We start from the raw sequence: 23,040 nt of genomic DNA on the forward strand, positions 1-23,040 counted from the left end.
AACTTGTATCTTCCTTATTCTTGGTTGCCTTATAGCTTCCTACCTAACCCCTCGCCCACAATACAAATAGAGATTAGAATTGAGCAATGGGGCAGGCGGTGCTTCAAAGAAAACCACTCTAGAGACTATTTTCACGGACTAAATGTCCAATTATGAAGAAAGTAATTGTTTAATCCACTCCCAATCAAAAAGAAAAAAAGGGCAACTGATATATTGAGCGATAGTCCAAGCAAATGCAAGTGCATGCTGGACTGCCTGTGTTTTTTTAATACTAAACATTTTACAATTAACAAGTCTTTAGAACCTCCATGTCAGTGTCTCCTTCCTAAAGTTACATTTTTTGGGAACAATACATCTTTTTGATAGGATGAAATCCGAGCACACAAAAGGAACGCGTAAATATTAGTCTCTCCACCTATGGCCACAGCTGGGGTTGCAGCAAACAAAGAACAATGTCATATTTTGGGGGAACAATACATCTTTTTGATAGGATGAAATCCGAACACACAAAGAGAGGGCGTAAATATTAGTCTCTCCACCTATGGCCACAGCTGGGGTTGCAGCAAACAAAGAACAATGTCATACCTTCCTCTCCTCTAGCAGTTGCCTGCACATGCATAATAAACTTATAGCATTAGAAGCACTGTAAACCAGACAAAGTTGTTCAGAGATTACTAGGAGTTTTTGGTTCGGCCGTTCAAGGAGTGCAATTAAATAGAGTAAACAAACAACTACGGAGTGCAGTGACTTCAATCTGATTTTTCAAAATGGTATCTCTGTATAATACAGATGTATAGACTCCATATGCCCCAAATAAAATAAAGAAGACAAAAGAAAAGCTGCCCTATGCCATGGTGGTGGATTTTTGACTGAAAGACGAACACAGATGTTGCAATACACGTGGCCCACCAATCTCTAGGATAACACAAAACTAGAGATCAATACTAGTGAAAAGCAATGAATACATGAAAATCGATAGCTGAGACGAAAGGCAAGCAATGATTGAAGTCTAAAAGGTCATAATAACTTTTAATTACTAAAGTAGAAAGCAATGAATACATGAAAATCTTTTCGCTGATGCATTAGTAAAGTAGCGAAGCTATGATAGTATCCCGACGTTTTTTTTTTTCTCTTTTTTTGGTTCCCTGATGGTAAGTATTCAATGAGATAGATACTAGATTCCAAGTTGTCATGAAAATCCAACCGTTAAATGATAGAGACTTAATTATTAACAGTTGGCATTTCATCAAACTAGCAAAGGGTAAAAATATGTTATGTGACGTTAAAATTTTAAAGTCACTTTGTTAGACACCTCTCTCTCGCTTACTCTCTCTCTATATATGTGTGCACCTATGTAATCGAAAAAGTTAAATGAAAAGGCAAAACTAGCAATAAAATTCAATGCAACATATAGAGGATTGGTTATTAACCTGAAAGAAGACAGCTTCTCCATGCTTGCACTCTGAACAGCGCACTGCTTTGGTTCGAGGGAGAGTTGGATCTGCAGCTACATCTTGCAATATTTGAGTGCGTTCCCCAACAGCATGGTGTATCTCATTTCTGTAGACACAGTTGTTGTCAGCAACCTCCTGCAAACAAAACCAAAAAACAAAACATCTAATAAGTAAACAATTATATAAAATGAAGGAGGAACCACGAAGAGACCTTTAACCAGAAGTGATAAAACCCTACAGTACAGCAAAGTGATTAGAGCACAGAGCAACCCGAAGACTCAAGCTAGACTCTAGAAAGTAACTTCATAAAAGACCACACAGAGAAGGCCTGAATAATCAGATACTTCTGCCGGGTACAAATTTTTAGCGTGACCCATAAAGAAAGAAGTACGAGCTAACGGGAACTCTCCAATAAAAAGGTGGTTATCAGAATAAGACAGTTCTAAAAAGATATATAATTTTTAATGCACTACACCCCAAAAAATTAAATTAAATTAAATCCCCTCATTGAGAAAATCTTCAGATGTTAATCCTAATTACATAAATGAGATTATGATGCATTTGGGCAAGTGTAGTAGTAAGTACTGAGCAGAAGAACAAAGTTTACTGAGAGCCCACATTACATGGAGGCATGTGGGTTTCGCATTGAAATTGCAGACCTTTGAAAACATAGTTTAAAAAAATTTAAAATTAAAATCCAAGGAGACATAGAAAGAATGAGCTACCTGGTGATCGCAGTTGCGGCACGCGTAGAGGAGGATCTTCTGGTCCTTGTCCTCTTTTGGGTACAGGATATTGTTGCTACAAAAACAGAAATCGAAACCCAATCAGAGACCAAAAATAAAATTCTCAAACAAGTTTTAAAAATCAGGGTTTGTTGTGCATGTGTATGTGAATGAGGAAGACGATAAATGCTGAGTTTACTGACCATTCGCGGCAAAATTTCATGGTACTCATTTTGAAAAAGCACGAGGTTTTGGGGTTTGGAGAGGTCTCTGTGTTTTGGGTTCTTTGCTTTTGGCGAAGGGCGGGTTCTCAGCTCTCCCTCTTTGTAGCTCCTCCCAGATGTTTCTTCTGGCGGCACCACACTGATTCACTGAGTTCTTCTAAAGAAATTTTAAGGGTATTTTCGGTAAACTGGAAACTTTGAGGCCTAAAGGCCCAAAGTATTTGTAGGAGTTATGTTGGAGGCCCAAAGCTTTAGCAGCTATGTTTTCCAGTTTTCTTCCTCTGATAACTTTGCTCCAATTTAATAGTCTTTTTTCTATTTTCAGTGGGGTTACATTCTGTATTACTTTATTTATTTATATAAACGGTATTTTATTTAATATAATCTAAATTATGGAGAGAGGTATTCGAACTCAGGTGTAGAGTGGTGAGCGCATCTGCTCTAGCCAACTTGACTAAACTCATATCTGCTACATTCTTTATTACTTTGGTTGCATAAATTAATCTCTTAATAAGCTAATTTCTTTTTTCTATTATAACAAAATATCAAATTTGGCTTTGATGTCTTCATGAACTGTAAGCCCTTCAGAGCTTTAGCCCCCAAGCATGATGATTGATAACACAAAATCAATGGAGTTCAATAAACTGTAATCTCTTCCCGTTTTAAGCCCGGCAAATACCTGAAGGAGTTGCAACAATTAAGGCAGAGGGCCTATCCTCGGATCAATGCAAAATCGCAGCTTCATTTGTATATAACCAACTTAAAAGTTTTAAATTTAAAAAAAAAAACAATGGAAATTTACCAAATAAAAACGATCTATAAAAACAGTACCCCAAGTACAGTGCAAGTTCAAATAAAGCAAAGGTCACAAAGTAAGACATCACAAGAAACACCTACAAAGATTATTTTGCTTCAGATTGGCAACATGGATAATCCTTCATCTAGGAAGCCCCAAAATCACAACTGAACTAATTTGAAACGCAACATATCTTGAACCATACACAAGCGCTCTCCTTTAGGCTCCATCACCTCAATTAACACTTTCTGCTGTGTGTCCTGCTCTTCCTCCGGCTCCTCCTATCATCAGAATCAGATTCGGAAACTGACTCTGTCTCAGAAGATTCAGATGATGAACTGTTCCTTCTCTGCCGCCTTCCCATCTTTTGCTTCTTTTTCTTCCTTCTGTGCCTCCTTTCCTCCTCTGAATCAGAAGATGAACTGTAATCTGAACTACTCTCCTCTGAAGAATAATCAGATCCTGTAATTGATGATGCCCCACTATCAGTGTCAAAAACTGAAGCCTCACTATCACTGCCAGAATCAGAAGCCGCTCGATGCTTCCTCTTGCTTTTCTTTGACTGCTGTTCACCCTTCTCTTCCTTAATATCTGGAATATCCAAATCGTAAGATACTGAGACCTTCATCTTCAGTTTAGGATTCTTGAGTTGTTGGGTCCTAGACGGTCGCGAGATGTAAACACGTTCATTCTTGCATTCGTATGTCCAATGCCCGGGCTGGAAACACTTCTGGCATTGTGAAGCTGCACCACTAATGGTAATTACATTCGACTTAAGGTCTTTTCGTTCACCCAATCTTACTGCCTTTTCAGTACTCATCAAATACATCTGTCTCTTCGCTTCCCTTTTCTCCTGCCATCTGCTGGGTCCTTCTTCCTTCTGCCCATAAGCATTAACGTTGCGTGCAGCAGAAGCAGCTGCCCTTTCAGCCTGAGCTCGACTAAGACCTTTTGCAGCACTCAAGGCTGCAGCCTTGATCCTTTCAGCAGCAGCCTGAGCTTTCTCTTCTTTTTTACCCGACATGTTCAAAATCACAATGTTCAAATATGAATATGGACAATTGCCTACTCCGCAAAGGCCAACTGCCTGAAGTTCCAAGAAAATATCAATACCACAATTCCCAGATGCTCTAACACCCTGCATGTAAACATCAATTAGGTTATTCACATTCATCGAATATCAGTGTGCGGGTCAACCATGTCAAAAAATCTCAGAATTAAACAAGTAGTTTTTAAGTGAATATCAAGAACGAAAACGGAGAAGGGCCAAAAGATAAACATTTAAATAAACTATTAAAACCGACAACAATGACCAACATTGCATAGCAGAAAGAAGTTTCAAACTGCCAAATCGATCAACAATGACAAACATTGACTAAAATCTAATATAATATAGAACTAAAACTTAATAGACGATAATTTATCTGTGATAAACAAATGTTATACAAGATCTCCCTCTAAAAAGTTAGGCAATTTCTATAAGAATCATTATACTATACATTATCTTGGAAAGAAGAAAAAAAAAGTATAGGAGCATCAAAACTTTTCTTCGTTTCATCTTTTCAACTTAATCATTCCAATGCATTACGCATTTCTTGAACAATAATATCAACCTCAGCTTTTTTTAAGTCAGGGAAACTGCAACCTAAATGATTTGCCCCTCAAACTGCTAAGGCCGACACGTTCAAGCAACATCAACATTACACTAATTTTTTCAGAAAATAAAAAAAGACCCAAGATTTACATTCACACACAATCGAACCCAAACTAGTAAAAGGAAAAGATAAAGGCTTCTTCCCTACCGATCTAGCAGAAACTGTTGCAGAGAGAGAGAGATTAGGGCAATTCAAGGAAGCACCTTTACAACAATAAATTTCGTACAAAAACCCTAACCAACATATAACAATTATATAAAGGAAAAAAAAACCCAAAAGTTTTTTTAAAAAAGGTTACCTTCTTGCGGTTGGATTTCGCTGCGGGAGCTTGAATAAGGAACAACGCTGTTGATTTCGGTTTAGGGAAAACGGGTTTGGTTGCCTTTCTTTTAGTATAAGGATTTAGGCGACTCAACAGAGAAAAGCAGTCGTTTTTTGAATTTATATTGACACGCAAAAATTTGGCACGGCATGAATCAATATTTGATTGGTTTCGTTCATCTTCGAAAAAAAAGAATATGAACGGTATCTATAAACTTTCAAATAACTCAAGCACTCATTTAAATAAAAATTTCAAACACAAGAACAAATACATAAATTAATAGTTTATATTCAAGATAAACTAGAACGTTTGTCAATTGGATTTTTTTTTTGTTCTTTTTAATCTTCAAAATCTGAGTTTTATAACCTTTTTTTTTATTTAAAAAAATTCGAAATGCCTCAATTTCCCACACCTATAGAAATTGTAAAATGACGCCTATTTTGGTGGAAATTAAACTCGGAAATTTGATAATCTAATTTTTACGATTTTTTCCACGCGTCATTTAATAAATTCCACGCTTAAGTTGCCAAACAAGGGAATTTCAATTTGTCGTCTTAAATTCCCGACTTTTAGCTAAATTTGAATTATTTTTCCTCATCCAAACAGAAGGTTAAAGTTTTAGAGGCAGTTGCCTCCTAATTTTATAGCAACTGCAGAACATGTTTTTTTTTTAAAATTAGTTTAAATAGAATGTACTAATTTATCTTTATTTAATTAAGAGCATTTGCTTTGAACATGGTCATTAACTAAAGACAATTTGTGAGATTTTGAATGTTTCACCTCCAAGGTTTTCTGTGATATATAAAGATATTGGCACAAGCTTTAGCACAATGAAGTGGCTAGTTATAACATAAAAGGGTTTATTCAATAGTGACATTTTGTTTTGACTGTAACACCATTGTAATAACAAAAACAAGAGATGGGTAACACTTTATCTCTTTTTGATTGTTCGGAGGTTACACTCTTAGTTGGAATGCATATGCCAGAATTTCTTCGATCATGCGTGATCGTTAGTGGAGGAGCCCCATATTGTCTTAATTTTGATATTAGATCATTCCTTTATTGTAATGGCTTTTTGTGGCTAATTTCTATGGCTCTTTGTAGCTAATGGTTTTTTTGGCTAAATTATGATTGCAATTCCAAAATTTCATACCCCCAAAAAAAAAAAGTACATATACTAATAAATATGCATGTGCTATGATATGAGTCAATTGTTTACACAACCTTATGTTCACTTTGAAAATTTTCAATATGGTAGCTAGATTGGGTCATACTTGATAGTAATGAATTTGTATAAAGACTATATTTTAATGTGCGGAGGTTATAGGTCTTTAGCACCATTCACATTTCAGAGTTTAGGTTTGAGATGTGGATTTTGATGTTTTGGAGTTCAAGATTTGATTTTTTGTATTGAGTTTAAAAGAGAATCTAATTACATAACTACATTCCAATCCAAAACTACCTTTACTAAAACCCAAATTGAAAGTATAATATTCATGAAAAAGTGAAATTAACTTATAAAAAGGTAGAATTCTAATAGAGACTATCTTTGAGATTTCAAGTGTAGATTCAACATTTTGAAGTATGGATTTTAGGATTTCCCCAAGACCCCCAAAATGTCAAATCCACACCCAATACTCCAAAATGTCAATCCCCAATCAAAAGCCAGGATTTCAAGGCTCACACCCAAATTGTAAGAATGCCAATACTAGTCTAAAATGTTCTAAGTTTTTGAATGTGGGAAGTGGGATATTTTCAGATCATAGAATGCACGCAGCTGGTTTTTTTTATTTATAGAAGTCCTTAAATTTGGTTATGTTCCTAAAAGTCCTTAAAAACTGTCGAAGGTATTTGTTCTGCTTGGAAAGACCAAAATCATTGTTCTCTGGGTTTACCTTGTAAAATGAACCTGTAAGAAAGTTCTCATCTATGTAATTTTCTGTGATCCAAGTGATTCTATCATATTGTGAAATGATCTTAACATCTCAAGGTTGTATTAGAATTAAGACTTAAAAATCTTGTAGGATTAACCTAAAAAACAGAACTTCAATAACCCAACATTTAAACCATCTGGATATTAAACCAGTGAAGTTTAACCAAAAACCATACGAGGAAAAAAGGTCTAGTAGACCCTGAAAATTCTTGATGGTGATGATTAACCGATCCAAAAGCAAAAATCCTAACCAGAAGTTTTCTTAAACAAGAGACGGAGCAAATCACATCTCCACATTATCAAAGAAAAGCTCTCTGCGGGACTAGGCCCCAGTCAGCAGCCTAAAATATTCCAGAGAGAAGATTTGCAGCAGTGGATATGGCAGCTCCAGTTATAGCACCTTGCACAATCTGCTCGTGGGACGACCCCTCCGATGTGAGTGCCAGAGCCACCCCCGTAATCGCTCCGGCAACTGCACTGTTTTTCTGCATCAAATTTTAAGCACGCACCATAAAAGTAGCGATTCTTAGCATGCCTAATGCTGAAGCGTTCATCATAGAATTAGAGACCAAAAAAAATTATATAACCATTACCCAATCATGCGCCCCACGAGCCTCTGTCAGTCCATATGTGAGACCTGAATACACCCCTGCAGCCAGCCCTGATATGAAAACAAATTGTTAGCTCCCTTCTTTCGAGTTGCTACTGTGCTACACGCGATTATAAGCAGGAGGAACTGAAACCTAGAGCTTTATTTCAACGGGGGAAACGAATTACACTCAAGTCATTAGCATTGGCTACTGTGTAAATCTGATGCAATTTCATGCTTGTAATTCAAATATAAAATCTACTAACCCCATTGCAAAGATTCCTTTCCAGTATGCTTCACCTGAAAAACAGTATGACAACTAATCAGCAACTACTAACTACATCATCAGTCATGACCAGAGGCCAGAGAAGTGAATTTTGCAGAGCATGGTGATTTGTTAATAAAAGGATCGACACCGGAGCTCCTTATCGTTTATTAAACTGATTGGTGTTGGATGCAGGAGAATAAATTTGAGTTCCAAATGATCAAGTAGAGAACATAAGGCGAAATTTAGGTGGGCATATACGAGCCACGGCTTAGCTGAATCAATGGTTGTCCTGTTGCAGAGGGCAAAAGTCCTAATTACAGTGAAAATACATGGTTGAATTGAATGTTAACTTTAAACTCACCATAGCCTCGAGAGATTTTGTATTGTTTTCACCTGCAAAGGGCACATAAAACAATCACTTGAGACGATCGTGCAATGCATAGCAATAACTGAGCCCCCACCAACTAATTTGGAAGGACAAATTAGAATGAATGGTTTGATAAGAAAAGGTGAGAGGAGATGACCAGATTCAATAAAACAACGAAGAAATTAACATAACATATACCTCTGAGGTCAGGGAAGCGATGCTTTTTGTTGCCTGAGATTTCCGGCGGGATACCGCCACCGCTTGAATCAAGCCCTGCACCTTATAAGAATAATGGTGAACATCCCAAGCCAAAACCAAAAGAGACAATATACATCAATTACACGCGCGCACGAGGATTATCAAATCTTAAACAATTGTTTTGTCCCTCCCTCGAGACAGAGGCTTCAACTCATTCAAAAGAGAGAACAGAAATAATACCAAGAAAAGAAACTCAAAGTAGAAGGAAATATATGAGAATATATAGGGAAATGAAGAAGCAACATATATATATATATATATATAAAAAGTTGGAAGAGGACAAATTAAGGCACCTTCAGTGGCTGTGAAATAAGCCTCACGTGACACAGCCTGAATAGCTCCTATCTGTCGATTGCAGCAACCAACAGAACCAGCCTTATTAACATAATGCTCATCTCACATATTCTACGTACGTACATACACATGAAGATATATATATATACACACACATGTACATACAACAAGGAGAGAGAGAGAGAGAGAGAGAGAGAGAGAGAGAGAGAAGAGGACCCCAGCAGCTTTGAGAAAGCTCTCAGCGATGCGGTTGAGGAGAGGGTGGCCGAAGTCGAAGAAGCCACCTTTCTCGAAGCTACGCAGCTCCTGAAGCAAGGAAGGCCTTGTTTCCAAATTACTGCTGCTCGTGTTCATCATTCACTTCAATACTTGTTTATTTCTTTGATGATTTGTTTTTTTCTCTCTACACTCCTTCCTCCCAGATAATATATATAATATATATATATAGGTATGTATCAAAAGAAAGAATTAAGGATATGAGGTTATCTCTGTACGATGGAACTGATGATGCAGTGAAGGTAGATTTTTGGTCCAAGAGTGAAGATAGATAGTACATGGTACTTGTGAACAAGAGAACAGAACAAAGCAAGTTAGAGTGGACACGTCTACCTGCCACGTACCCACCTACGTGTCTTTCTTCTGCGAACTTGGAGGCGTCTTCTTTGCAACTGCTTCGCCACATGTCCCCCTTCCCCTGCAACCAGTTTCTCACTTCGCTTAACCCTCCCCCAATGGAGAAAATACATGATTAGTTTGTTGAAAAACTGAGTTAATTAAACAGCTGCATTAGATTAAGACGCACATCTAGGTTCTAACTGAGACTCGTTCGTTAATTTTGGGATGGGCGCTGATTTTTCCACCATCATTTTGTCCACTTATACTCTTTTATAATTTTCAATATAGTGAGTGCAAGTGGACAAAATATGAGTGGGAAAATATACTTTCTTAGGCCCCGTTTGATTCACGGAATGAATTTGATGGAAAATCATTTCTCATATCATTTCCTAAAGGATGAGAAATTGAAGATTCTTTCCCCACGTTTGGTAATGCTAAGAAAGTAATCGGGAAATAACACTTTATTTCCTTTCCATGTTTGTTTTGAGTATGAATGGAAAATAAAGTTTGTATAAATTTTCTATGGGTAATGCTAGAGAGACCATCTTTTTTGTACCACAATTGTATATCATCTGATGTGGCATGCCAAATCATTTAATATAATTACATATATTTTAAATTTTTATTCTCCCCTAATTAAAGCACAAAAGTTATTAAATATAGCTAAATATATTTTATTATCCCCTAATTACAGCACAATTACCGATAGGAGTCTTTCAATCTTCACTCTCTCTTCTTCCTTCTCCCTACACTGTCTTCTCCTAAACAATTTTATGATTGCCGGATTTTTCATGGGTGTTGAACACAGAATCAACCCCTTTCCTCATGTTGGCTACCATTTTTTGTTCTTTTGTCTCTTACGGCTTGCAACTAGTGGTCAATTTCGCAGCCAAAAAAAAAAAAAACCTAGTTGCTATAATGTGGTGGAAAAAGCAACTGATCTGATAAAAACTTTATATCTTCATGGACTCCCTCAGAAATCTAACTATACTGTTCTTGTAGATCTGAAATAATATAATATTTAGAATCAAAACCCAACTACCTTTCCTTGTTGTATGAAATGGGAGACGGAGAAGGAGGAAGAGGAAAGGCTATAAATGAATAAATAAATAAATCTGATGGGATCAGTGCATTAATTAGGGGAGAATAAAAATTTAAAATATATGTAATTGTATTAAATGATTTGGCATGCCACATCATCTTCTACATCAGATGGTATACAATTGTGGTACAAAAAGATGGTCTCTCTGGCATTACCCATTTTCTATTATACCCATATTAAATAAAAAAAGAATGCATTTAATGATATATTGTAATTCTAAATTGTTAATGAGGGACAAAATGGTCATGAAAAATGTGTATTTAATGTTGGTTCATTTCCTCCAAACTTTCCCATGAGGAGGGAAAACAAAACCCAAGTTGGGAGGATAACTTCACTTTCCTTCTTATTTTCTCATGGGTCAGGCAACGATTTCTCATGCCTGGACTTACCAAACATGGGAAAGTAATTGATTTCTCATGCTCAAGTCTCATTTCCCATGAACCAAAAGGTGCCTTAGAGCATCTCCAAGGGAGATGTCAAATGCAAAATGTTGAATTTGATGGCTTATGTAGCAATTTGACACATTGGAACAAATTTAACTCCACCTGAAATGCTAAATATAATATTATTTTATTATATTTTTAAAAGCAAATGAAGTCCATATGATGCATCAAGTTTTAGAAAAGAGTAAATGATAGTGGAGTCCATGACTAAAAAAATATTAAAATAACATTTGACATCAAGCTTTTTGATATGTTATTTTTGACATATCTCTTCCGACCTTCAAATCTATGTAGGATTTAACTACTCGGTTAGAGCAACTTTAACCTTCAACTTTTGTCATTTCATGTCCTTGTGACAATTTGACATATTAATTAAAGATGGTCTAAATACTTACTAAAACATTTTACCATAAGCACCCAAAAAGTATTTAAATTCTACGTTAAAATTCATAATTAAATACTTTTAAAATTAAAAAATGGAACCAAGTAGAGTAGTTAATCTAATTCCAATTCCAATTCCTTAATTCCCTTACCTAACTTCCTCTACTCGTAGCTTCTTTCATTCTATGCCTCAATTGTTTCTAAACATTTCCTTGCGGAATGGAGCTGCCTACAAATTACAATTACTGTGCACTTGTGGTTTTTGGGGTTGCAGGCTAATAAGGCAGACTGAAAACCTTCAAAAGCTTTCTGGAATAATTATAAAGTCAATAACTAATTTACAGTGAGCTACAAATTGAAAATTTCCACTCATACTACTACATTTGACGAAAATTGGCCTCTAAACCCACTCCCTACACACACACACACACACACACACACTCTCTCTCTCTCTCTCTCTCTCTCTCTCTCTCTCTCTCTCTCTCTCTCTCTCTCTATTACAACCACTCACCCACCACTAAAACTTTTTTAACATCAGAGGTATACCCACCACCATACAGGGCACGTATTGGTGCCCTACCTATCACAAGCCAAAAAAGAGCCAACATGAAGAAACACAAACTTGTGAACAAAAGGGGGAACCTCAAAAACCAAAAGCAAAAAAGATAAAATTGGATATAGAAAATCAAATGCTGATTGAATGTTTTACAAAAGCAAATACTTCAAAGCCCCAAAAAGGCCAAGTGAAGAAGAGAAGACAGGCCCCACATTGTGAGAGTATGACTTTCTTTTTTCCGCGTCGCAATGGCACACTATACAGTATTCGCTCCTACCATCGATGGAAGCCAGCCATAGACCAAAATTCATCCTCTTCTGCAGGTTCACTTCCTCTCTTTCAAAGTATGTTGTTCATCTGTTGCCTAGGACCTCTTTCTGGCACCAAGCACACATTCACAAGTTGCATCAAGAACACAAAGTAGTAACTGCACTGGCTATGGTTCTAAAATACAACTCAGGATCCATTTACAGCCATTTCTGGTGAGGATTTCGGTGGTATCAATGGGCAGTCCTCTCCACCCAACTGTCTATTCTCCGAAGTGCCATGCAAGCGATCGCAGCAGCCTCTAGAAGTGGCAGGCTCCTTCTCTCTATTATCCTCATCCTCTGAATTGTTGCTATCAGCACAGCTCCTAGAAACAGCATGCTCATTTTCTTGATTTTTCCCTTCACCTGAGTTGCTGACCCCATCAGCTGTGTGAGTTGTATGCATGTTGCTTGCAGTTTTCTTATTCGGTAGCACTGCCTGGCTTAGAGTTGTACACAAAGCAGCAAACACACTTTCTTTTGGCTTGGAGTTTTTACCTAACCGTTGCCTCTTTGCAAGCTCGGGCTCCCTATCCTTAGAAGCCAATTTCCGCTTCAACCTAAGGGACTCCATTGTTCCTTCATCTTCATCGGAGGTTTCAGGATGTTTCCTGGGCGGTGGCTTGTAGTCTTCGTCATCCTCATCATCATCATAATCTACCAGCCCGACAGACCTTGGACTACAAAATTCAAGATGAAAGTATGGGTTATATAGCAAAAATATTCTGAAAATGCACTCTGTGATAAACTAAATACGAACAGTACAATACCTGGATGGTGGATGGTTTGCAGCAACACCATTGGATAATACAGGCTGAGGTTGTGCCTGTACTTTTTGGGTGTTTGGCATGGATGCAGATGCTGTATCTTCTTCATCACTGATTACCAAGTTCCATATTCAGTGGCTATTGGTAGCAAAACTTAGCAGCAAAGAGCGCTGTCAATCTCAATAGACGTTCAGCACAAAAACATACCTGTCTTCATTAAAATAATCTTCTTCTTCTTTCTCCAAAGCACGCTCATCAGTTCGTTTTCTAGGGTCTGACACATTGGTGCTTCCTTTTGGTCCAAAACTTTCTAGGCACTGCAAAAGCACTTGTCAATAAAAAAGCTCTAAATCTAGGAGTGGAAGAACTCTAGGAGGAGCATAGTACCTGCTCATATTTTACTTTTAGTGCTTGAACGGATGCGAAAAACTCAAATTTGACCAACTGATCCCAGAATGAATCAACCAAGTATTTGACCAATGCTTTCAGATTTTCCTGCAAAAACAAAAGCATGGATTAGACGATAACTTCAAGACATGCTTTATCTCCAAATAATAAGGTCTAAAAGAGAGTGGAACCTTCCGAATGAACTCAAAAAGTTCTAAAACAGCAGAGTTGAGCAGGTTATATCGATTTCCATTACCAACAAATGCACCTACAATCGGCTTGAGAAGGTTGTTCTTAACAATATGATTTATCAGATGCTCATCCTGCAGATTTATATTCCAATAGTTACATGAATAACCTAGCCCACCAAAAAATAATGTATCATGGGGGAGGGGGGGAGAGAGAGAGAGAGAGAGATGTATAACAGGAACATAGATAATCCTTAATATTCTTATACGGTACAATTAGTTGACAACTTGTTACACGGCATTTTTTTTTTTTTTTGGGTCTATAAACTTGTCCACAGCATTGTCAATTGCATAAGATCCTCTCAAACAGCTAAACTGCCCTTTGTAGCCAACATGACGCAGAAACAAGAACCATTTTGTATTACAACTACTATCATATGGAAAATAAATAAATTCAATGCAACTGCTATGCTCAAATCAAAACAATCCATACCATGCATTCACCTTTAGTCTTGTATGGAAATTCACTCATCTTAACTTCCCTTGAAGACCATTTGGGTCTATTTCAAATCCTAACTGAACTAAAGGACGAATGAAACTTTTTTTACAATCAACACAAACTCACATGACGGGATAGAATAGTGCGAACAAATCGAACTGCAGCAACAACTAGATACTTTTCCCTTCTTTGTGTTACCAACAAAACTTTATCTATGACGTTATTAAGAAGAAAGTTACACCTGCAAATGACAAAAACCCAAACATTAAAATGTCACAGGTCAGCAGCAGAAATCCATTTATGAAAATTGAAGAAGAATCCAAGATGTTACTTTATTCTGTATGGATGGTGAAGAACACAAAAGCAGAGCAATTCACATATGTTTGACAGTATTTCAGGCTTCGCGACATTTTGATCAATTGATTGAGCATTGCCTTCCAAAGGACATGACGCTGTTATAACATCAATTAACTGACCCAGATGCTTCTCATAGAAAATCTCGATAATTGCATCTCTCTGTAGGAAAAGCAAACGAGTTAAAAATACTCAATAACCAACTCATCCAGATACAAGCATAAAAACAAGGCTTGAAAAAGAAATTATTCCTTACATGCAAGTTTTACTGACATGACTTTCCAACAATTCAGCAGAAATATAATAAACTACAATTCAACATTCAAAATGTTACACCTGCATAAATAAATTCATACGTATTGCAGACTCCAAATGCAGCTTCTCTATGTATGAAGCTTCTACAATTGTGAATTTGTGCTAATAAAAAATTAACAACTCTAAATAAAAGAGCAATCCAACGATTTACGAGATGCAACAGAGCAAAATTGGTCATGAAAAGTAACAGCCAACAGAGATTTGAATACAGTGAAAATGAAAAATGCACAACTAGAACTTCCCCAAAATGAAAATGGACGCAAAATCATTGTATATAAAACAAAACAATGACCTCACCCGAGTGAGCTGAAAACACAACAATAAAAAGTAGATCATATCAACGAAATCTACAATTAACCAGACACCTGAAGGTATAGTGAATGAATTAGATAGTAGTAAAGGTAATCTCCTATTCGATGGTTCAATAACCAAATTCATAAAGCCTCTCATTATGTTTCTAATATTATACATTTAATATGTAAGTAAAGATGACTATACAAGTTCTAGTGAATATAGCAACAAGAAAGTTATGTTATTCAGGAAATAGAAGCTCCTAAAACAAAAAAGGTAATTATTCATATCCTCCAAATAGTGCTAACATGTTCACTAAAAAATTATGCTGCAAATGTTACATGCACACATATGACCACACGCACAAAGATATATGAACACTTACATGCATATATACAAATACACTGCCCCTCTAACCTAGGTGGACCTGCCGATAAAGTTACTGGTACGGCATTAGTTGATTGTGATGGAGAAGTTGGAATTTAAGAATGAAAAAGAGTGTATAAGAAAGGACATGAGAGGAGACAAAAGATGAAATCCACTGTAAGCTATTAATACATAGGGAGACAACAGGTGAGTTCTCCTAGAGAGTGACAGTAATATAGTGGCATCTTGATGATTTTCCGGGCACAACTCATGGCTAAGAACAAGTAGTACACAAAAGATAGAAGAATAGCCAAAACTACAAATTTCTTGACATACTCATGTATAAACTTAATCATTCAAAAATATATTTATTGAACAAAAATTTACTAGTGCAAATACCTGAGCTCCTGACAATGTGTATGAATCTAGTAGACTACGAAGAATTTCAAGAAACTGACAGTGCATGTCTTCCCCAAAATCTGTAATCATTCCTTTAACCTGTAAGTAGACCATTAAATATCAATATTCATAGAGGTAACACAAACGCTTGCATTGGCATTTATAAATTTCAAATATGGATCTCAAAAAAGATTCTATGCCTGCTCCCATGCAGTTTATCAAACTCAGATGCAAGCACATCTCAAATTATACAAATTAAGGGGGGGGAAATAGAATCCTTTTAGATATGCTTGCTATGATCATTGAATACGCGTATGGAAACATTCCATCAGAAGCTAAGTATCAAAGCTAAACCATTACTTTTCATCTTTTCATTTCCAAAAAACAAAAACAAAAAACCTAATCCTTAACCTAATCCCAGTTTTAAATTTGCAGTGCATACAATCCTCAAAACAACGCTTCACAAATATAACCTGTGTTCTTGCTTAATTAGGTCCATAAAACAGGGTTTAGGCCCATTGAAATTTGAATAATTCACTAGGTTTAACACAGTTCAACTATAAGATTTCTTTCGAGCTCAACTAACACAGGTTATTGTCTGGTGCACGTGTCATTTCATACACAAACACTAAATTAAAAAAGTGCATACCAAGAGTCCTAGAAGTGGTATTCCTTCCTGACGAACAACATATGAACGAAGAAGGTTTGGATCCTGATTCATGAAAAGATTGAGGATATCTGTCCTGCATCCATTTAATCACCAATTGTCAGGACTATGACACAACGAAAGAAACAGATAACAGAATGACAAGCACCAGACTACAGAGAACAGATACTTTAAGTTCATGATTACCCAGTTAGTACAAGCTTTTTATCTTGACTCTGCAAAGCATCGGTTACAATGTCAAAGATTCCTTCATTCATGAGATCCCTACAGGAATTTAGGTTTTCACTCTTAGAAACACAGGCATTATATAAGATAAAAGAATATTAGCCGACCCCCGTAAAGATAAGCAGCCAAAATATGAAAAAGGCAACAGAGAGATGCAAAACATAATGGAGGTTCAAGAAATATAACTTCAGGAATTGTTTACCTAAACAGGCGGAGCTGCTGGACCATTGGCAGGCTTTTGCTTAAACTACAAAACTCATGCAAGAAATATACCTACAATATGAAGGGGAAAAAATGATAACCATGATCAACATTGAGGTACATCAAGAAAATTATCCACACTGCACTAACAAATTCTAAGGTCACTATCATTGCTATGGCTAGAGTCTCTTTCACGACATCAAAATCCTAATGATTATATCAAAATTCAGTAAAGTTTATGGTAATGATATTAAAAAAGTAACCATGTTACTAGCAAGATAGTGTTTAAATTTGCGACATTAATATATACTAAACCTTTATTTTCATTTCTAATTAAATTCTCGGAGGGAGAAGAAAATCAAATGAAACAGAAAGATAAATTACACAATCTAAATGATCAATTACATATTCATGAACTATCCCTTCGGGAAGTGCACTGCATCATGCCTCAGATAAACAATGGAAGAGCGCTTATGGAAATCAAAATTACCAAGTTCCTTTTAGATTCTGCAGAGGTGGATGGTGACCTTAACCTAGCAAACAATTCCTGAATAAAGGTACTGTCGTCCTTTAGCAAAGAAACAACCTACAACAGATTAGGAACATTAGGATTATTGTAACACACAGCCCTCCACATGTTTAACGAATGAGTAGTAAAATCTTACAATAGCATTGTTTGCATGAATTATGGAATTGAGATTTCCAACCGTGGCCTCATCCAGTACTCTAGCCAAAACAACATCCTAAAGAAGTAGTCGAAAGTAAGATTTACTACCAAAGAAGTAGGTAAAATGAAAAAGTTAAACGGAACAAAAGACGAACCTTTAAATATCCAACTTTATACGTCTGGTGTATCTTTGACAGAACCATATGATCTTTAATCGGTATGGCCTGTGCAAAGTAAATTTATAAATACGGATACATGAGATAAAAGAAACAACTCCCATATGCATTAAGATGCTCTCCAACATTTCTAGTCCTTACCCCCAAATCCCAACCACACAACCTAAAGAAAATTATTACCTCCTTAAAAACAACATGCTCTTTTAGAAAGTTACGATGGTGTTGGACATGAGGTACTTCAGGGTCATCTGCAATCCAAAATTCAAGTATTTCAACATATCAAAATAATACTGAATCATAATGAACTGAGAACCGAAGTACTAGGCGACAACTAAATTGAATTCCAATACAGAAGGTTATCATGAAAGAACACAAACCAATAACAGAACTCACACTCAAGGGAACCAATGACATCCATGATTAAATCGTCACCAAATATTTTCTCAAAGATCTGAGGACTATTCAGCAGAACTGCAGGTAGGAAAACACATATCAGTCAGTAATAAAAGGAAATACATACATTTATGTGGCATATTTTGAGGGTAAAATACCATAAAGGAATACTTACTGATCCCCCTTACTATTTTGTATATCATGTGAAGACCATCAACATTTTCCAAGTCTTCACAGATTCTAAATAGGCCCATGAGCTTTCGGAAAAACTCTTGCTGCGTTGAGATTAAAAGACTCATTAGAAAAAACCAACAAGCTGTAAATGAAGGTTACAATACGACAAATTTTATGATTAAAATAACTAAATTCGACCTACTACAACAATTGGTTGTTTACTGAAATGAAATAACCTTGCTAACTAATCCACTATCCATTTCTTCGGAGATCCACAAAGTTATACAAAGCTTACATCAGTCAATATCAGTTCTGTCAATCGCATCTGATCAGCAATGCCACTCTCAGCTACAGTCTGCATCACATATGCACATGCATTGTCATCACTTCGCATGTAACTTGCATAAATATAAGACATTCCACAAGGGAAAAACGAAAGATAAGAAAAGCTTGAACATAAAGTGAAAAATGTGGAAAGCAAGAAAGATAAAACCAATAATATGAGATGCAAAAGAACTGTCCCACCTTCAGGATTAAAGGAAGTGTCGATAGCTCAACCACAGGTAGCTCCCTTAACTCACTGTTTGCACTGTGAAATGTCTCATCTACAGATATCACAGAAGATGAACAATTCATGCTCCGAATTTGAAACAAATAAATTTAAAGAGTGCGCGCACACAATGTGACCAAAAATCAACGACAAAGAAATCTGAAGGAATTTAGAAAAGAATGAGTGTAATGTTCCTCCACATTTGTTCCCCATTTCTTCAAGATATTTCTACCTTTCTATGCTACACATGGTCATCATTTGAATTTTAACAGAACTTTATTGCTATTCATATTACTTGAAACAATTCCACTCCTTTGCACAACAGCAAAATCTATGATTGTTAGAACACTATTCATTCTCAGCACATAAAAGTTGAAATATTAATCAACCAATGTGTGTTGCCTTAACCCAGAATGGCTAGAACTTGCCTAACTTCAATTGCTTAAGGCGATGCCCAAATTCATTATTCGGGCATTTTACAGGGATAAGCCTGCTGAATGGTACCTTAACAGTTTCATCATGCATTCTTGTGTTAAATATCTTGTTTTCTGGAGCAACTTGTTAGTCTTATAATATAGAGATTACAGAAAACTCTGTAGGGTTCCACTTCCACAAACAAGGAAAAAGAATTCTTTAATCAATTACTCGTGACAGAGAATTCTTTCATCAAGAAAAAATATCCTCATGCACTTTAGTTAAAAAAATAAATGAAAAACACAGTATGTAGTAATAGTATTCAATAAAAATAAGATTAAAAATACAAATATCCGACCTCTGTAGATATTGATCACTTCTCTCTGACAAGCTTCAATATCTACAGAGGTCAGTTATTTCAAAAGCAGAAAAAGAAAAGGGAATACATTTTGAATCATTTTGCAAACACTTACTGTTAAGAGAATTAAAATGTAAATTCCTTTGGACACTGCATATGTGGTCCCTGAATAGAGCACGGAAAATAATTAGTAGAATCAGAAGATCAAGGACCATGTTAAAAGGAAGAACAAGGGAAAAAATTTGGTAGTTACCATATGTAAGAGCAGCCAGTAGACTCCTGAAAGCTGAGAGCTAATTCCGTAGAATATTCTGGATCCCTCCATGAGATAATTGTATCTTAACAAGAAATATTCCAAACTCCACAATTCAGTATCAATTCTAGCCACTTGAGGACACCATATAATAGCAAATTAACATTATATTATCTATCCATTAAAAAATAAAATACCTTCTTGCTTTCTGTAGATATCATCCGAACTGATACGATGCAGAAGTAATGTCTCATTATCTTCTTCATCAATAACAAATAAACCCAGCTCTTCTGATCTCTGTGTCACAACAGTTGCATTCAATCATAATGCATATCAAGAAATCATTTCTAAGGAAACTTGACTCAAACAACTCATTTCTCACAAATTTACTCTGTCCCTATCAGATTAGCATAGCGTTAAACCAATGAGATTAACAAACCTCCATATAGTCAACCGTAACATGGCCTGTTCCCTGATCATCCCATTTTCCATCTTCATTCAGACGGTAGACCTTAACACGCTGAGATACATAAAAGAAAAATTAGACCAAAAACTTCTACCACATTCTATATACCAATATTACAACTGCAAATTTAAACTATTAGATGCTACCCGGAGCAGATACAAGTCGGACATCAACATGGCACTAGCACTCCATAGATAATTTATATATCATGTGACATGTCAACATCTTTTCTCCACCCAACACTTCTCCAAAAAGGCTGAACCTGACTTGGAGGTTGTGATGTTTTTCAAAAAGGACAGCAACGATAATGAGGATAATGAGGATTGTTAGCCCAGTGAAGTTCTTTATTGTTCTGGGAGGGTCTTTTCTTGTATTTTGATTTAACTAGATGTAATGGTTTGATTAAGTTATAACTGCTGCTTTGCATACTTGAATGAAATCATTTACCATATAAGTTTAGATAAATTAGTTGCATCTAGCCATGTAACGTCATAATCTTTTTGAGATTCTACAACCAACCGTGTTCATATTGTGTTGGTTCTTCGAAGCACATAAACAAGTAAAAGTGTAAATTCACAATCAATTGAGTCACTATAATACCATAAAGAGATAATTACCAAAGACAACAGTTTTATATGAATATGAAAAATTCTAAGAACTCACAAATACATACAAAATATAAAAAATGAGGATAAAATAGAAATAAATATCTTTAAAATATGTAATGGAAAAGTTTCCTTAAGAAAAATTTAAATTAATGGCATTGCTTTCCATTTTCTTAACATGATAAATAGTGTTAAGGCAATAAATTTCAGTAATGTCACAAAATGTGTCACTTGTTCAACGCAGTTCCTTAAGATTATTAAATTTAACATCATTCAGCTCAGAAATCTATTTGTTATTATGGGACAATATAACGGTCCAAAAGCTAGTAATCTAGTACAATGAAATTGGTATTGTAGAGATCACCAACTTAAAAGAAAATAATAGATGCCATCGAAAGGTTGTAAAGTCAATCTACGTCATCAACATGTCATCTGATGAGGAAATTTTCTAAGGAAGACCAATACTGCAGCACAAACAAAACGACAACGACGACAGCTATCCTCCAAATTCTTCGGTTTCCATGTTAGAGAAAACAGAAATATCCAAAAAACCACAACCAAATTAAGCTGGGGCCCACATTTCAAGGTCCAGAACCTAACTAAATTAGGCATGAGAAAAGGTATAAATATTTGCATGGAGCTCAAACAAGCTGTGCATAACGAAAGAATTCAAATATACCGCTCAGCCTACCCAACAAAAAACTACCAATGAACTCTTTCCCATGACAAATCAACTATAATCCTCCTCCTTCAACTTACACGGAAGTAGTATCAACCACAGAGACCAAGAGCTTTAACAATTCCCAATTACAAAAATAAACTCTATCATCCTTCAACCTAAAGCAGTGCCTTTGTCAATACTTCAATACTACAACTTCCCTCAACAGATGAAAAGATACTTTTAGAAAGTTCCTTAACAGCACATGGAAACGGCAATTATAGTCACCTTTCCAGTGAAGAACAGTATCCTTTCTATTAATAGAACAGAAGACAAGTAACACTGTGTACCTATTGACTCTCTTGTTAAACGGTGCCACACACTTCACTGCAACACCTCTTAGAGCTCAACCAGCTGATATGATATGAACACTACTTTTAAAACTTAAAGACGCCTCGGAGAACACAAGCAAGATTTAGTTTTGCATCGAAATCCTAACGGAATAGAATTTGAAATGTTATCATTCCCCAAACACATATAGCCAGCTCCGCCCAAATGGAATTAAATTAGCTAACAAAATTAAACAGAAAGCAAAACCAAATATCCAATTGAGAGTGAACAAAATCAACCCCGAGCTTCAAAATTCGAAAATAACAAAAAAGACTGTATACACTGCGATTCTAGGTCAAAGTTTTGAGCTTCCTAATTTTGTAGAAAAGCACACACACCTGCATCGAATTGGTATTGGCCTGTGATTTCTCCGGCGCACCCATCGGAGCTCCCTACTCTGCGATTCAAGTTTCGTAGCTAAAATTGGGTAATTGGGTAAGAGTCTGAATCGAACAGGGGAATTTGACAAAATTTCAATTAGGGTTTTGAGGGCGGGGCAAAAGAGAGAAGACGAGGGCAGAGGCAGGTGATTAGGGTTCCCGGAGATCAGTAGAAAACCCTAACCGCCATTAACGTAGCAGTGTGAACCTACGAATTTTCTCGCGCTTTCTCTCTCTCTCACACTCTCTCTCCGCTTTTTATTCTTTTCTGTGCAAGTGTCTGAGCCCCGACCTTCACCTTCGATAATTAGAAGAAAAGTGGAAAACTATTACGCATGTTAGAAATTGTCATATGCCCGTTATACCCCTTGTTTTCATGTGAAATTACGGTGAAGCCAATGACCATAGAGTCCACGCACTATCCACGCGCTTTCTTTTCGCGATCAAATCACGAGAGAGTTGGTATATCATATGCGTTGCTCTGCCCTGAAAAGCGGGTCCCTTACCTGCCTGTAGCTGAAAGACGCACACGTTCGCTTCTGATTGGCTGCTCAAGAGTATATCACGTGTAGCTTCTAGTAACTAGCTGTGACGGAACGGAACTTCG

The 23,040-nt window shown here is 36.3% G+C and overlaps 4 protein-coding genes across 6 annotated transcripts; all 4 read right to left on the reverse strand.

Annotated features, from left to right (window-relative positions):
• LOC18788421 (DNA-directed RNA polymerases II, IV and V subunit 9A) lies at positions 188-2,552 on the reverse strand. Of its 2 annotated transcripts, XM_020564478.1 has the most exons (5): positions 2,383-2,545; positions 2,180-2,255; positions 1,431-1,589; positions 579-607; positions 188-454 (listed from the first exon to the last, which is right to left on the reverse strand). In XM_020564478.1, the coding sequence occupies exons 1-5, from the start codon at positions 2,409-2,411 to the stop codon at positions 403-405; spliced, it is 345 nt and encodes a 114-aa protein (XP_020420067.1). In that variant the 5' UTR covers positions 2,412-2,545; the 3' UTR covers positions 188-402. The 2 variants fall into 2 exon arrangements, with proteins under 2 accessions (XP_020420067.1, XP_007223507.1); XM_007223445.2 differs by having other exon boundaries at positions 188-607; positions 2,383-2,552.
• LOC18789941 (zinc finger CCHC domain-containing protein 10) lies at positions 3,130-5,371 on the reverse strand. Its single transcript, XM_020555580.1, has 2 exons — positions 5,153-5,371; positions 3,130-4,337 (listed from the first exon to the last, which is right to left on the reverse strand). Exon 2 carries the CDS (start codon positions 4,221-4,223, stop codon positions 3,438-3,440), a length of 786 nt encoding a protein of 261 aa, XP_020411169.1. The 5' UTR covers positions 4,224-4,337; positions 5,153-5,371; the 3' UTR covers positions 3,130-3,437.
• On the reverse strand, positions 7,144-9,419 carry LOC18790194 (outer envelope pore protein 16-2, chloroplastic). Its single transcript, XM_007227466.2, has 7 exons — positions 9,102-9,419; positions 8,885-8,936; positions 8,532-8,606; positions 8,328-8,359; positions 7,965-7,998; positions 7,703-7,770; positions 7,144-7,594 (listed from the first exon to the last, which is right to left on the reverse strand). The coding sequence occupies exons 1-7, from the start codon at positions 9,240-9,242 to the stop codon at positions 7,451-7,453; spliced, it is 546 nt and encodes a 181-aa protein (XP_007227528.2). The 5' UTR covers positions 9,243-9,419; the 3' UTR covers positions 7,144-7,450.
• Positions 11,719-22,735, reverse strand: LOC18793866 (serine/threonine-protein phosphatase 4 regulatory subunit 3). 2 transcript variants are annotated; one of them, XM_007226989.2, is made up of 24 exons: positions 22,392-22,735; positions 20,374-20,454; positions 20,132-20,231; positions 19,935-20,019; positions 19,797-19,846; positions 18,885-18,964; positions 18,655-18,714; positions 18,361-18,460; positions 18,186-18,263; positions 17,973-18,040; positions 17,772-17,840; positions 17,615-17,692; positions 17,440-17,535; positions 16,951-17,021; positions 16,710-16,787; positions 16,506-16,599; positions 15,857-15,955; positions 14,463-14,647; positions 14,258-14,372; positions 13,636-13,767; positions 13,445-13,552; positions 13,265-13,374; positions 13,061-13,168; positions 11,719-12,970 (listed from the first exon to the last, which is right to left on the reverse strand). In XM_007226989.2, exons 1-24 carry the CDS (start codon positions 22,434-22,436, stop codon positions 12,439-12,441), a joined length of 2,622 nt encoding a protein of 873 aa, XP_007227051.1. In that variant the 5' UTR covers positions 22,437-22,735; the 3' UTR covers positions 11,719-12,438. The 2 variants fall into 2 exon arrangements, with proteins under 2 accessions (XP_007227051.1, XP_020422544.1); XM_020566955.1 differs by lacking the exons at positions 18,655-18,714; positions 18,885-18,964; positions 19,797-19,846; ... (2 more) ...; positions 20,374-20,454; positions 22,392-22,735 and adding an exon at positions 18,596-18,634.

The sequence above is a fragment of the Prunus persica genome, chromosome G1, assembly GCF_000346465.2.
Source record: "Prunus persica cultivar Lovell chromosome G1, Prunus_persica_NCBIv2, whole genome shotgun sequence".
Lineage (NCBI taxonomy): Eukaryota > Viridiplantae > Streptophyta > Magnoliopsida > Rosales > Rosaceae > Prunus > Prunus persica.

What these genes read in the sequence shown, in the direction of transcription:
- LOC18788421 (XM_007223445.2), bottom strand. Translation starts at nt 2,411, where the DNA reads ATGAGTACCATGAAATTTTGCCGCGAATG. An exon ending in ATGAAATTTTGCCGCGAATG is followed by an intron (nt 2,256 to 2,382) that starts GTCAGTAAACTC and finishes CTGTTTTTGTAG; the next exon opens with CAACAATATCCTGTACCCAA. An exon ending in GAGAAGCTGTCTTCTTTCAG is followed by an intron (nt 608 to 1,430) that starts GTTAATAACCAA and finishes ATGCATGTGCAG; the next exon opens with GCAACTGCTAGAGGAGAGGA.
- LOC18790194 (XM_007227466.2), bottom strand. Translation starts at nt 9,242, where the DNA reads ATGATGAACACGAGCAGCAGTAATTTGGAAACAAGGCCTTCCTTGCTT. An exon ending in TCGCTTCCCTGACCTCAGAG is followed by an intron (nt 8,360 to 8,531) that starts GTATATGTTATG and finishes TGCCCTTTGCAG; the next exon opens with GTGAAAACAATACAAAATCT. An exon ending in AAAGGAATCTTTGCAATGGG is followed by an intron (nt 7,771 to 7,964) that starts GTTAGTAGATTT and finishes TTTTCATATCAG; the next exon opens with GGCTGGCTGCAGGGGTGTAT.
- LOC18793866 (XM_007226989.2), bottom strand. Translation starts at nt 22,436, where the DNA reads ATGGGTGCGCCGGAGAAATCACAGGCCAATACCAATTCGATGCAG. An exon ending in TTACGGTTGACTATATGGAG is followed by an intron (nt 20,232 to 20,373) that starts GTTTGTTAATCT and finishes GTTGTGACACAG; the next exon opens with AGATCAGAAGAGCTGGGTTT. An exon ending in CAAAATAGTAAGGGGGATCA is followed by an intron (nt 18,264 to 18,360) that starts GTAAGTATTCCT and finishes TCCTACCTGCAG; the next exon opens with TTCTGCTGAATAGTCCTCAG.
- LOC18789941 (XM_020555580.1), bottom strand. Translation starts at nt 4,223, where the DNA reads ATGTCGGGTAAAAAAGAAGAGAAAGCTCAGGCTGCTGCTGAAAGGATC.